At 43.3% G+C, this 15,574-nt stretch overlaps 1 protein-coding gene across 6 annotated transcripts in view; it reads right to left on the bottom strand.

Annotated features, from left to right (window-relative positions):
• The window catches only part of FDFT1 (farnesyl-diphosphate farnesyltransferase 1), a 63,453-nt gene that overhangs the window by 16,536 nt on the left and 31,343 nt on the right, over nt 1–15,574 (bottom strand). For 5 of the 6 annotated variants that reach the window (XM_059071041.2, XM_067040016.1, XM_067040017.1 and 2 more), the window contains 2 exons: nt 14,726–14,909; nt 2,830–2,958 (listed from right to left, as the gene is read on the bottom strand). In XM_059071041.2, the coding sequence (XP_058927024.1) occupies nt 2,830–2,958; nt 14,726–14,909 (313 nt within the window). The remainder of the gene's footprint in view (nt 1–2,829; nt 2,959–14,725; nt 14,910–15,574) is intronic. The other variant, XM_067040018.1, reaches the window with a different exon arrangement.

Here is a 15,574-nt window from a genome sequence, read left to right as displayed (position 1 = left end):
TCACTCATCTGGCGAGTCAGAGGCCAGGGATTCTCAGCCAAGCCATATGGCTTCAGAGGCAGGGTTTAACAACTTTGCTAAAACTCTGCCTTTCTCTCAAATGAAATCTGAGTAAATGTAAATCTTAATTGTCAAATAAGTTTTTTTCTATGCAAGTGGTTTGTCAAAGCTGTCCTCCCCAGAGAAGAGTATTCTAAGACAACTCAATGGAATACTCTGTTTTTAAATTGAAATACAGTTGGATTTACAATATTGTATTACTTAAAGCAATACGTTTATAAAATGAATGTCCATGAGACAACTTAAGAAGTGAAGAGGAGTTAAAGAAGGTTATCCTCTACAGCAGAATTAGGCAAAGAACAGTGTAGTGTGTCTCTGGTTGAAAGTAATACAGGGCTTCCCTGGTGGCGCAGTGGTTAAGAATCCACCTTCCAATGCAGGGGACAAGGGTTCGAGCCCTGGTCTGGGAAGATCCCCCATGCTGCGGAGCAACTAAGCCCGTGAGCCACAACTACTGAAGCCCGCACGCCTAGAGCCCGTGCTCTGCAACGAGAGAAGCCACCGCAATGAGAAGCCCACGCACCGCAACGAAGAGTAGCCCCCGCTCGCCTCAACTAGAGAAAGCCCACGCGCAGCAACGAAGACCCAACGTAGCCAAAAATAAATAAATTACTTAATCTTCTAAAAAAGGAAGTAATACAAAGTCACAGACTAATCAAGGGGTATGATGAAATGGTAGAAAGGGCACTTGAAATATGTTCTAGGAGAGGAAGGATCTGGAAAGAGTAAAGATATGCTGAAATCAGAGAGAAAGCAGCTGTGGACAACTACAAGAAAGTTTTAAAAGACTTACTAGAAATTAATAAAAACATTACATATTACATTACAACATCCATATTGCTGTCCAAGGAAAAGTATATTTTATGTTAAGATAACAGTTTTTGGGTAGAAATACTCCTAGAATGGAGGTATTCATTTTCCTCTAAAGTTGAAGGAAAAGAAAAATCTTTACAAGTATTCAGTTTTATCTGATCAGAACTTCTATTCAACAGCCTATAATTAAGTTTCCTGAATAGGTCTGCACGGCAGAAAAGGAAGTTACTGTGCTGATAACCAGCGCTGGTGCATGGCCAGGAGTTTCAGCTTTAACTTTAAATTCATAAACCGATATTCTAGCAGCAGCCACACTCACGCTGACTTGTGGAGCATAAACCACCAGTTCCAAAGATGTTGTCATCAAGTTTTGAGTCGTGAAAAATGAGGAGGCCAGACCTTGGACCTACACTCACTCGATGAATAGGCAGTAGCATCTCTTTTGGGATCCTAACCTAAACACTATTAGAGACACAAAATATGTACACAAGTTAGACGTTTAAAATGTCTCTGCTTCCACTGAGGTGACGAGTGAGTCTCATAGAGGCCATTCCTATGGAAAATGGGCAAGACCGCCCCCCTCCTATCTTGTATTTTGAGTCAAGTTTAGTCCCCGTAGTCAATTACGTCACTCTGTCCACAGAAGCACGCTCTCCCCAGCCCCTGGCCAACGTCCTTCACAGCCGCTGGTCAGGGATAACCTCTGGCCAAATGGAAGCCAGGATAATTGCATCTGCCACGTCATCTGCTCTCAGAGCCCTTTCCAGCTGCTCTGTCCCTAGAGGAAGACAGCCTGGGCCCCCAGGGGCTCCCGCAGTGCACCTCCGCGTACGTGCAGCTACGAGCGCCGTACAAAGAGGCAGGCGGTCGGCAAGAAACCCGGAACCTCTCACATCGTCTTATTTCTATGAAAAGACGATGGGGAAGGAGGAGTGGGTATTAGAACGGCACTCACTCCTCAGCGTAATGCAACTATGATCCAAGTTAGCGCCTTGGGATCCTTGTGAACCCTTTTGTTTCTGAGGAAACAGACACAGAATATAATTTAACTGTCTGATACCTACTCCTAAGTAAATGGGGCCAAGGTGGCACTGAATTTAAAAGTAAGCTCGTGGGGACTCCCTGGTGGTCCACTGGCTAAGACTCTGTGCTCCCAAAGCAGGGGGCTTGAGCTCGATCCCTGGTTGGGAACTAGATCCCACATGCCACAACTAAAGACCCAGCACGCCGCAATAAGACCCAGCACAGCCTACATAAAGAAATGTTAAAAAACGAAAAGAAACCCAAATTTCATTAAAAAAAAATAGTAAGCTTGTGTTATGAAGGAACTGGAAATGACTCAGAAACACATATGCGTGCTCAGTAAAGGAAAAAAAAAATAGAAGACATGTTTTAAGATGTGAAAACTACTGATGTCTCTATATTACATGCAATAATTTGGTCATTAACCTCAAATTTCACAGCAAGTCAGAGACACTTTCATCAGCTTAATGTCTGCACCCCTGGGACGAGTTATATCTGCTTTGGCCTAACTCAGTGGTCCCCAGCCTTTTTGGCACCAGGGACCGGTTTCGTGGAAGACAGTTTTTCCACGGACAGAGTGGCGGTGTGGGGGATGGCTCAGGCGGTAATGCGAGTGACGGGGAGCGGCAGGTGAAGCTTCGCTCACTCGCCCACCGTGCACCTCCTGCTCTGCGGCCTGGTTCCTAACAGGCTGTGGACCTGTACCCGTCCATGGCCCTGGGGCTGGGGACCCCTGGCCTAACTTGACGATACACTCCCCGGAGCAAGGATCATTCCAGGCATGACTACACGTAAGCCCCTATTAAGTGTTTATGTGGAGACATTACAGCCGGGCTGTGAAACCACCCCTTGTCCCTGGGCCCGAATGTCACGGTGAGCACTGCCAGTTCATCAGCGCCACTCACACCAACAACGCTCCACAGGGGCACTAACCTTGTCCCACTCCCGTTCAGACATCACACGCTTATCCAAAAACTCTGCCATCCCAAATCCCATCTTCCGGCAGATGTCAACAATCACTGTTTGGTATTTCTCAGCCAGATTTCGAAACTCCAGGGAGATCTGAAATACAGGTCATAAAAAACAGAAAATATGAATTACGTATTAAAACTGGGAACCAACAGGGTACCTACAGATCATAAAGCAAAGCAACAACAGAATTCATTAGGGAAGACTCCCAAACGACCCAGCTATAAGTCTAACATCTAGGTTATGCTAGCTTTCTACATATTGAATAAGTTCGGCAAATTTCATAAATATTAAAATAGAAGGGTATAGAAATGCTAAAGTTTCTAGACTCAAAAGAAGATTCAGGGAATTCCCTGGTGGGCCAGGGGTTAGGACTCCACACTCTCACTGCTGAGGGCCCGGGTTCGACCCCTGGTCAGGGAACGAAGATCCCGCAACCCTTGGGGCAAGGCTCAAAAAAAAGAAGAAGAAGAAGATTCATAGTCTTATTATATTTCATAGTCTTCTTATATGCTCATCTTCCCATCTAATGAGAAATGAGATACTTCAACATAAAACTGGACATCAGTGTAAGAATTTTAGGAAGAATGCCTCATTTTCAGACAAGCCTCAAGATAATGAAGATTCATCTGTGCAAACATGCCTTGGGCACTTCCTATGCAACAAGCACTGTTGTGGGCCCTGGGTGCACAGCCGGGAGATGACCAGAAACTCCGCCCCCAGAGCTTATGTTCTAGCAAGGAGACCAGCCAACCACTGTCTATCTATCCTCAGTTCCCGAATTCATACCATGAAGCTACAGTGTCTCCCTACTATAAGGCTACACTTTCTAACACTTTAAACAACTCAGTTTAGTTCAATCTGCAGCAGGCTTATCCAACATTTTTTTTCATAGCCCAAGCCCTAATGTTGAAAAGCACTATTGATGTTTTTAAAAGTCACTGCTACTGTACAAGTATTTGGCTTAAGCTCAAAGAAGCGTCTGTAGGTTATCAAAACAGAATACACTGGGTTGGCCAAAAACATCGTTCGGGTTTTCACCCCATCTCACAGAAAAAACAGAATGAACTTTTTGGCCAACCCAAAGGAACACCATGAAACTTCTCAAATAATATGCTATCAACACACAACACTGAAAACAGTGAATAGACTCTGCTAAGCTTCCGAAGTGTGAGAAATACTTGGTCTATGTTTACAGAAAGGTTAGAAAAACTCCCTCAGGAAACACCTAAATTTAAGGACCTGAGGGAAACCCAGAGGGCTGCTGGGCACTGAAGGGGTTCAGAAGCCTAAGATCCTTTAGGATTATTCTGATGAACATCAACTGTTAAACCCCCAAATTCCATAAAACCAAACTGATCTCTCCAGAACTGTTCTCTACAGAACAGCTGTTCCAAGACAAAGCCAAAAGGTAATTCCCACGTGGACTGAAGCAAACAAACACCTCTGCCAAAGGTCATTTGAATCCCTGGTCTTTCAACAGATCCGAGGCTGGGTCAGTTCTATTTATAAGGGGGGAAAGGCCAGCGAGCTGGGGGAGGAGCAGTTTAGGCTTGAAAACAAAGGCTCCAAAATAAATACTTCACTGCTGGATGTGAACCAACTTCAACTCTTTGGTACTTACTACATCATTATATAATTCAAAACATGAAAACAAAAATATCTAGGGAGGAGTGACCATGAAGAGCTCTACACTTTCCCAGAAACCTGAGGGAGGGTGGGGAGGGAGGGGTCCGACTCCCCCAGGCAGCTCTGCCCCTGAGGTCAGCCAGGAGGGGCTTTTCCTTGTCCCTCCAGGGACTTCTGTTTCCCAGCTACAGTACACTTCTAGGTCCCAGGGTCCCTCTCTAGTGTTGCTAAGTAGGAGAAGGAAGGACACCACGGGGAGTCCACTGGTACAATGGAGAAGGCCAGCCCCGAAGCAGGAGCAAGGGGGGCATGTACACAGAGATCTCCCTGATTATAATAAACCTTGGGATGTTATGATCAAAACACTGGGTGGGGCTTCCCTGGTGGCACAGTGGATAAGAATCCGCCTGCCAGTGCAGGGGACACGGGTTAGAGCCCTGGTCCGGGAAGATCCCACATGCCACGGAGCAACTAAGCCCGTGTGCCACAACTACTGAGCCTGTGCTCTAGAGCCCGCGAGCCACAACCACTGAGCTCACATGCCACAACTACTGAAGCCCGCGCGCCTAGAGCCCGTGCTCCTCAACAAGAGAAGCCACTGCAATGAGAAGCCCACGCACCACAACGAAGAGTAGCCCCCGCTCACCGCAACTAGAGAAAGCTTGTGTGCAGCCATGAAGACCCAACGCAGCCAAAAATAAATAAATGAATAAATTTATTTATTTTAAAAAAAGATTTAAAAAAATGTTTTCCTAGAACCAAGTGCTTTTAAGGTGAAAAAAAGGCAGGTGAAAAGGTGGAAAAAAATATTTGTAATTTATACTGCAGATAAAGATTAATATTCCTAATATTAAAAGAACTGCCGGTTTTGGAGAAGATGGTGGAAGAGTAAGACGCGGGGATCACCTTCCTCCCCACAGAGACATCAGAAATACATCTACATGTGGAACTTCTCCTATAGAACACACACCGAACGCTGGCAGAAGACCTCAGACCTCCCAAAAGGCTCTTGGCACTCCAGCCAGGTGTCAAGGCTGTGTCTCTGAGGTGGGAGAACTAACCTCAGGACACTGGTCCACAAGAGACCTCTCAGCTCCATGTAATATCAAACGGTGAAAATCTCCCAGAGACCTCCATCTCAACACCAAGACCCAGATTCACTCAAGGACCAGCAACGAACAGTGCTGGACACCCTATACCCAACAAAGAGAGAGACAGGTCTACAGCCCCATCCATTAGCAGAGAGGCTGCCTAGAATCACAGTAAGGCTACCGACATCCCCATACACACCCCCAGACGTGGACCTACCCACCAGGGAGACGGGATCCAGCCTCATCCACCAGAACAGGGGCACTAGACCCCCCAACCAGGAAACCTGCTCAACCCACTGAACCAACCTCAGCCACTGGGGACAGCCACCAAAAATAGATAGAAATACGAACCTGCAGCCTGCAAAAGGGAGACCCCAAACACAGTAAGATAAGCAAAATGAGAAGACAGAAAAACACACAGCAGATGAAGGAACAAGATAAAAACACACCAGACCTAACAGATGAAGAGGTAATAGCCAATCTACCTGAAAGAGAATTTAGAATAATGATGGTGAAGATGATGCAAAATCTTGGAAATAGAATAGACAAATTGCAAGAAACAGTTAACAAGGACCTAGAAGAAATAAAGAGGAAGCAAGTAATGATGAGCAACACAATAAATGAAATGAAAAATACTCTAGACAGGATCAGTAGCAGAATAACTGAGGCAGAAGGACGGATAAGTGACCTGGAAGATAAAATAGTGGAAATAACTACTGCAGAGCAGAAGAAAGAAAAAAGAATGAAAAGAACTGAGGACAGTCTCAGAGATCTCTGGGACAACATTAAACGCACCAACATTCGAATCATAGGGGTCCCAGAAGAAGAAGAGAAAAAGAAAGGGACTGAGAAAATATTTGAAGAGATTATAGTTGAAAACTTCCCTAATATAGGAAAGGAAATAGTCAACCAAGTCCAGGAAGCACAGAGAGTCCCATACAGGATAAACCCAAGGATAAACACGCCGAGACACATAATAATCAAACTGTCAAAAATTAAATACAAAGAAAACATATTAAAAGCAGCAAGGGAAAAACAACAAATAACACACAAGGGAATCCCCATAAGGTTAACATCTGATCTTTCAGCAGAAACTCTACAAGCCAGAAGGGAGTGGCAGGACATACTTAAAGTGATGAAGGAAAAAAACCTACAACCAAGACTACTCTACCCAGCAAGGATCTCATTCAGATTTGATGGAGAAATTAAAACCTTTACAGACAAGCAAAAGCTGAGAGAGTACAGCACCACCAAACCAGCTTTACAACAAATGCTAAAGGAACTTCTCTAAGCAAGAAACATAAGGAAAAGACCTACAAGAACAACCTGAAACAATTAAGTAAATGGTAATAGGAACGCACATATCAATAATTACCTTAAATGTAAATGGATTAAATGCTCCCACCAAAAGACACAGACTGGCTGAATGGATACAAAAACAGGACCCATATATATGCTGTCTACAAGAGACCCACTTCAGACCTAGGGACACTTACAGGCTGAAAGTGAGGGGATGGAAAAAGATATTCCATGCAAATGGAAATCAGAAGAAAGCTGGAGTAGCAATTCTCATATCAGACAAAATAGACTTTAAAATAAAAACTATTACAACAGACAAAGAAGGACACTATATAATGATCAAGGGATCGATCCATGAAGAAGATATAACAATTGTAAATATTTATGCACCCAACATAGGCGCACCTCAATACATAAGGCAAATACTAACAGCCATAAAAGGGGAAATCGACAGTAACACAATCATAGTAGGGGACTTTAACACCCCACTGTCACCAATGGACAGATCATCCAAAATGAAAATAAATAAACACAAGCTTTAAATGATACATTGCAAAAGATGGATTTACTTGATATTTATAGGACATTCCACCCAAAAACAACAGAATACACATTTTTCTCAAGTGCCCATGGAACATTCTCCAGGATAGATCATATCTTGGGTCACAAATCTAGCCTTGACAAATTTAAGAAAATTGAAATCGTATCAAGTATCTTTTCTGACCACAATGCTATGAGACTAGATATCAATTACAGGAAAAGATCTGTAAAAAATACAAACACATGGAGGCTAAACAATACACTACTTAATAACGAAGTGATCACTGAAGAAATCAAAGAGGAAATCAAAAAGTACTTAGAAACAAATGACAATGGAGACACGACGACCCAAAACCTATGGGATACAGCAAAAGCAGTTCTAAGAGGGAAGTTTATAGCAATACAATCATACCTTAAGAAACAGGAAGCATCTCGAATAAACAACTTAACTTTGCACCTAAAGCAATTAGAGAAGGAAGAACAAAAAAACCCCAAATTTAGCAGAAGGAAAGAAATCATAAAGATCAGATCAGAAATTAATGAAAAAGAAATGAAGGAAACAATAGCAAAGATCAATAAAAGTAAAAGCTGGTTCTTTGAGAAGATAAATAAAATTGATAAACCATTAGCCAGACTCATCAAGAAAAAAAGGGAGAAGACTCAAATCAATAGAATTAGAAATGAAAAAGGAGATATAACAACTAACTCTGCAGAAATACAAAAGATTATTAGAGATTACTACAAGCAACTCTATGGCAACAAAATGGACAACCTGGAAGAAATGGACAAATTCTTAGAAATGCACAACCTGCCAAGACTGAACCAGGAAGAAATAGAAAACATGAACAGACCAATCACAAGCACTGAAATTGAAACTGTGATTAAAACTCTTCCAACAAACAAAAGCCCAGGACCAGATGGCTTCACAGGCGAATTCTATCAAACATTTAGAGAAGAGCTAACTCCTATCCTTCTCAAACTCTTCCAACAGATAGCAGAGGTAGGAACACTCCCAAACTCATTCTACGAGGCCACCATCACCCTGATACCAAAACCAGACAAAGACGTCACAAAGAAAGAAAACTATAGGCCAATATCACTGATGAACATAGATGCAAAAATCCTCAACAAAATACTAGCAAACAGAATCCAACAGCACATTAAAAGGATCATACACCATGATCAAGTGGGGTTTATTCCAGGAATGCAAGGATTCTTCAATATACGCAAATCAATCAACGTGATACACCATATCAACAAACTGAGGGAGAAAAACCATATGATCATCTCAATAGATGCAGAGAAAGCTTTTGACAAAATTCAACACCCATTTATGATAAAAACCCTGCAGAAAGTAGGCATAGAGGGAACTTTCCTCAATATAATAAAGGCAATATATGACAAACCCACAGCCAGCATTGTTCTCAATGGTGAAAAACTGAAACCATTTCCACTAAGATCAGGAACAAGACAAGGTTGCCCACTCTCACCACTCTTATTCAACCTAGTTTTGGAAGTTCTAGCCACAGCAATTAGAGAAAATAAAGAAATAAAAGGAATCCAAATAGGAAAAGAAGAAGTAAAGCTGTCACTGTTTGCAGATGACATGATACTATACATAGTGAATACTAAGGATGCTACCAGAAAACTACTAGAACTAATCAATGAATTTGGTAAAGTAGCAGGATACAAAGTTAATGCCCAGAAATCTCTGGCATTCTTATACACTAATGATGAAAAATCTGAGAATGAAATTAAGAAAACACTCCCATTTACCATTGCAACAAAAAGAATAAAATATCTAGGAATAAACCTACCTAAGGAGACAAAAGACTTGTATGCAGAAAACTATAAGACACTGATGAAAGAAATTAAAGATGATACAAATAGGTGGAGAAATATACCATGTTCTTGGATTGGAAGAATCAACATAGTGAAAATGACTCTATTACCCAAAGCAATCTACAGATTCAATGCAATCCCTATCAAATTACCAATGGCATTTTTTACAGAACTAGAAAAAAGAATTTCACAATTTGTATGGAAACACAAAAGACCCCGAATAGCCAAAGCAATCTTGAGAACGAAAAATGGAGCTGGAGGAATCAGGCTCCCTGACTTCAGACTATACTACAAGGCCACACTAATCAAGACAGTTTGGTACTGGCACAAAAACAGAAATATAGATCAATGGAACAGGATAGAAAGCCCAGAGATAAACCCACACACATATGGTCACCTTATATTTGATAAAGGAGGCAAGAATATACATTGGAGAAAAGACAGCCTCTTCAATAAGTGGTGCTGGGAAAACTGGACAGCTACCTGTAGAAGTATGAAATTAGAACACTCCCTAACACCATACACAAAAATAAACTCAAAATGGGTTAAAGACCTAAATGTAAGGCCAGACACTATCAAACTCTTAGAGGAAAACATAGGCAGAACACTCTATGACATCAATCACAGCAAGATCCTTTTTGACCCATCTCCTAGAGAAATGGAAATAAAAACAAAAATAAACAAATGGGATCTAATGAAACTTAAAAGCTTTTGCACAGCAAAGGATACCATAAACAAGACCAAAAGACAACCCTCAGAATGGGAGAAAATATTTGCAAATGAAGCAACTGACAAAGGATTAATATCCAAAATTTATAAGCAACTCATGCAGCTCAATAACAAAAAAACAAACAGCCCAATCCAAAAATGGGCAGAAGAACTAAATAGACATTTCTCCAAAGAAGATATACAGATAGCCAACAAACACATGAAAGAATGCTCAACATCATTAATCATTAGAGAAATGCAAATCAAAACTACAATGAGATATCATCTCACACCGGCCAGATTGGCCATCATCAAAAACTCTAGAAACAATAAATGCTGGAGAGGGTGTGGAGAAAAGGGAACACTCTTGCACTGCTGGTGGGAATGTAAAATGATACAGCCACTATGGAGAACAGTATGGAGGTTCCTTAAAAAACTTCAAATAGAACTACCATATGACCCAGCAATCCCACTACTGGGCATATACCCTGAGAAAACCATAATTCAAAAAGAGTCATGTACCAAAATGTTTATTGCAGCTCTATTTACGATAGCCAGGACATGGAAGCAACCTAAGTGTCCATCAACAGATGAATGGATAAGGAAGATGTGGCACATATATACAATGGAATATTACTCAGCCATAAAAAGAAATGAAACTGAGTTATTTGTAATGAGGTGGATAGACCTGGAATCTGTCATACAGAGTGAAGTAAGTCAGAAGGATAAAAACAAATACCGTATGCTAACACATATATATGGAATCTAAAAAAAAAAAATGTCATGAAGAGATTAGTGGTAGGATGGGAATAAAATTCAGACCTACTAGAGCATGGACTTGAGGATATGGGGAGGGGGATGGGTAAGCTGTAACGATGTGAGAGAGTGGCAGGGACATATACACACTACCAAATGTAAATTAGATAGCTAGTGGGAAGCTGCAGCATAGCACAGGGAGTTCACCTCTGTACTTAGTGACCACCTAGAGGGGTGGGATAGGGAGGGTGGGAGGGAGGGTGACAAAAGAGGGAAGAGTATATGTATAACTGATTCACTTTGTTGTAAAAGAGAAACTAACACACTATTGTAAAACAGTTATACTCAAATAAAGATGTTAAAAAAAAAAAAAAAAAAAGAACTGCCACTAAGCCCATGTGCCACAACTACTGAAGCCCGTGGGTCTAGAGCCCGTGCTCCTCAACAAGAGAAGCCACTGTAGTCAGAAGCCCGCTCACTGCAACAAAGAGTAGCCCCTGATCAAAACTAGAGAAAACCCGTGCACAGCAATGAAGAGCCAACACAGCCAAAGGGAAAAAAAAAACAAAACAAAAAAACCCCCACCAAAACACTGGGTGATGCTACTTTCACCTATATGGAAAGTTTTATTTGTAACCATTTTTTAAAGGGGCAGTAGAGTGTGCCAGGGATTAAGCACAAGGGCTGTGGATGCAGGCCTTTTGTGTTTGAACCCCCGTTCTGCTACTCCACAGGTGATTTCAGGCAAGGGGCTTAAACCTCTACGTCTCAGTTTCCTTAACTATACACACGTGGTTAACAGTGTATCACATCCATTACGTGTTAAAACTATATTAATATTAAATAAAGCAAATGATAAACCAATAATGAAGTACATTTCATAACTCACAGCTCAATAAATGTACGTTTTATTGCCATTATCATTTAAAAGTAACCCTTTCTTATTTCTCTGTGTTTGGAGGTAGATCTCTAAGACTACCAGTCTCCACTAGTACCAGGTGAAAAAGATGTACTCTAATGTAACCCATAATACACAACGAGTGTTCACGCCTATACAATGAGTACTATCAACTAATGAGCACTGAAGCCTTACTACAGACAGCCCCAGGTCCCGTGTCAATGCTGACCAAGGGCAGGCTTCAGCCGCTTCGCTCGCTCCATTAAAAGGCCCCGTGGAGGCTCAGCCCCACCTCCCACCGGGCCTGGGGCAACAGCACGGCGTGCGGCGGCCAACGTATGGCTCGAAATCTTAAACCATCCAGCGAGCTGGTAACTTAGCAAGTGCGGTATGTTCTCTTCTCCCGCCCTGACAAACACACCTTCACAACCACCTGGAGGACTCGGGTGTGACTTTAAAATTCACACCCTCAGGCTTCTGTTCCAAAATTTAAAAGTGCAGAGGCTGCCAGGAGAAGGAATCTCACACTCATGGGTAGGGACACCCCAGACAGCAGGGTCAGGCTTCACCCACGACCCTCCTGAAGAGCCGCCCTCGGGCCAAGAGGCACGGTCACTGGTGCACAGTCCAACCTGGAGGAGATGGGCCCCAGGAAACGGACTGCAAGCCGGTGTGTGGGGGGTGTCTCAGGGAATTAGGGGCACGTAATGCCAGACCCCCATAAGATGGTCTACAAGGGGAGCTGCACAAGCTCGGGGCAGGCACGCTCCCACGGCCCCCCTTGAGGGTGAGGTGGCCCAGAGGGGGGCCCTCTAACGTGAGGGGCAGGAAGGCACTTCCCTAGCCATCCAGTGGTTACAACTCTGGGCTGCCAATGCAGGGGGCACAGGTTCGAACCCTGGTTGGGGTACTAAGATCCCGCATGCCACACCGCGCAGCCAAAAAAAAAAAAAAAGAGGATGGACTTAAAAAAATAAATAAGTTAGGGGAGGGGGAAGGGCCCTTCTTGCCCCCATCGGACAGCAGTGCTGTGTGAGAGAGGCCCTCACCCCAAACGCACTGTACACCTGACCCTCGGCAACCGGTGCACCCTTCACCCTGGAGCTGCTGGGACAGGCCAGCACACACACAAACCGCTCCTGAAGGTGAGGCGGGAGGCATCTCCACACACTCCTCTCTCAAGCTGAACCACAGACGGACAGGACCGCCAATGCAAGTGTCTTAAAATTACACACGCTCACAAAACACACAGCTTCTCGTATTTCATATTCACAAGGATGTAAAAGGTTAACAGCAGGAAAGTAGCGACGCCTGCACTTTCTGTCCCCTTCACTCCACAGGAGCAAGTCTCTGCTTTTGAGAGCGTAGCGCCTGTGCGCTGACCCTACGACCCAGTACAGCAAAAGATGGATTTAGTCTTCACCTTGAACCTTCCAGAACAAGTGTCGTTTTTATAAAGAAATAGACTCAGGTTTCATAAAGCACGTTAGAATACTGTCTGAAAATTTACTAGCTGTACCTCCGAAATTATTTTGCCATTTATTTTCATATTCTTTCATTTTTGTTGAGTGGACAAGGCCGCCTTGATTTTTAAAATACGTGTGACACTTATCCCATGACCAGAAATTGTTTGTTATGAAGATTCAAGGAGTTTGGGAAATTGCTTTTGTTTTCGGAGGCTCCAGCTAGAGAGAACTCACTTCAATTACAAGTGGGATGTTAACCCTGTTTGCAGCACTTTCTCTGCATTGGCAGAGTTTCAAAAGCTCACCGGTAAATGGACACGGACTTCCAGGCAGACGCCACCTGCTCTGGTCTTGTGAGAGATGTCCCGTGAGAACCAGTCACCAGCACCTTCCCTATGTGAGAGCTCTACTTCCTTGCCTAACTCTTCTCCAGATTTTTCTCTTTTCTTCTTTTGTATTGTACTATATGAACTCCACCTAATTTTTCTTCACAGCCCTTTTCTCTTGGTTTGTATGGTACTGTATTTTGTTTTTGGCTTTTACACTGAAGGTGTGATCTCAGTAATTTGAAAACAGCCCTTGCTCCTAAGGAGTCCTTCTCAAACATTCTTCCGTAATGGTTGGATTCCTGCCCTCCCCACTGAAGAATATAGATTTGTTTCAATAGTAAGGGAGCCACCACTTAAGGACTGTTCTTCCCCTCAAATTCTGGCAACTGTGTACAAAAAGAAGGGCTTCTTTGGGCCCTTAGGGAACATGAGACTTTGCTAAATCAAACCTTTATATAAGGTACGAAAGAATCACTTAATTATGTGATAAGACATGCAAATCCCAGAAGAGTAGGACCTAATCACATGCACAAGAGAAATTTGTGGGATCTTCTAAAGCTCAAGATTTTAATTGGAACCCACTTTACTCCAACTGAGTGGACTAACTACCTAATATTTATAGAACACTATTCTAGGTACTTTACATGTATGAACTCATTCAGGCCTCGCAGCTCTAACTTTACAAATGAGGAAACCGAGGCACAAGGAAGTAAAGGGGTGTGTCCAGGCTCACACAGCTGCGGGTGGCAGAGATCATCCTGTTTCAGTCCTCAGCTCAGCTGTGAAGAGTCCCGCGGCCTACCCCACAGCTGCCACCCATCATGAGCTGCACAGCACGCCACCAGGTTCAGGGTGCCCCAGAGGCCAGCAGCGCGACACACCTAGGCTGCGTTCTAGGGTGCACTGGCTGGAGAACCCATCTTTCACGACACTGGCACTGGAGTGCTCTTTCCACAGGAAGGAAGGCCGGACTTCCCAACAACATCCTGGGAATGACCGTAGCAGCTAACACCTAAGAGCTCCACCTACGTTAACTCTTTCCATCCTCATGAGGCAGGGACCATTATTCTCTCTGTCTTACCGATGAAGAAACAGGCACAGGCAGGCTATGTAACGTAGCACCAGTTAATGAGGGGGAGCAAGGGGCCGCCAACCCAGGCAGTCTGGCTGGAGACGCACCACTGCCACATTACGCTACACTGCCCCGAGACTGCTGGTTTTGCACTTCCCTCCAGGCACACGGGCCAGCTGACAGCCACCCCACCAATCATGCGCACAACTGCGTCCCGTTAGTCCCGCTACCGTTGGAAAGTCCTCCAGGACTTGTCGGTCCTTCTCCTTGCTCTCCATGAACCGCCAGTCGGGCTCATAAAGGTACGAGTGGAAGTTGTGTAACAGGGGGACCTTTCTTTCTATACTGATGGTCATGTCATCTTCCAGAGTGTCCAGGGCTCGGAGAACCAGATAAAATATGCATACTGCATGGCTGTAAGAAAGGAATAACTTTCAATACATTGGAACAAACGTTCAAAGACATTTGTTTTAAAATCACATCTCATTTTTGCTGGGCCATTTTCTAAACCCTCCTACACCCTTAACTCTACAGAACTATGAAAGGATATCCAAAACTTTTCGTACTTAATGCAACTTCTTGGCTTCTCTTTCTTAGATGGGAACAATGGACATCTGTAGTTTATTTGTAAAAATAAATAAGTAAATAAAAACCTGCCAGCTGGACGTCACTACTACTCCCACAATGAGTTACATTTAACTAACGCAGCACAACTGTAGAAAGACCAGCAGACCATTTAGACCGAACTATTATTTTGCAGATAAAATAAAGTCAAAAGACACAAAAACTTCTCACTATCAATACTATCATACCTAATGGCTAAGTCACATACATAATCTGCACAGAGGCAACTTCAGAAGAATTAACCCAATATACTAAAAATGCAAAGTAGCATAAGTGAAGCCAAGGAAAATGCATGAGCCACTTAGAGACAGGTCCAGCTGCCAGCACTAAAAAAAGTTAATAAACACCCCCTCCCCCTCCCTGAAAGAGCTGGGCCTGCAGGGACGCTAGGAGATGGCCAGGTGCCTGGAAGGGCATTCTAAAGTAAACACAGGCGTGTTTCAAACGCGAACATT

Source organism: Kogia breviceps, chromosome 8 (genome assembly GCF_026419965.1).
Source record: "Kogia breviceps isolate mKogBre1 chromosome 8, mKogBre1 haplotype 1, whole genome shotgun sequence".
Taxonomy (NCBI): Eukaryota; Metazoa; Chordata; class Mammalia; order Artiodactyla; family Physeteridae; genus Kogia; species Kogia breviceps.
This window is presented reverse-complemented; position numbering and strand designations above follow the sequence as displayed.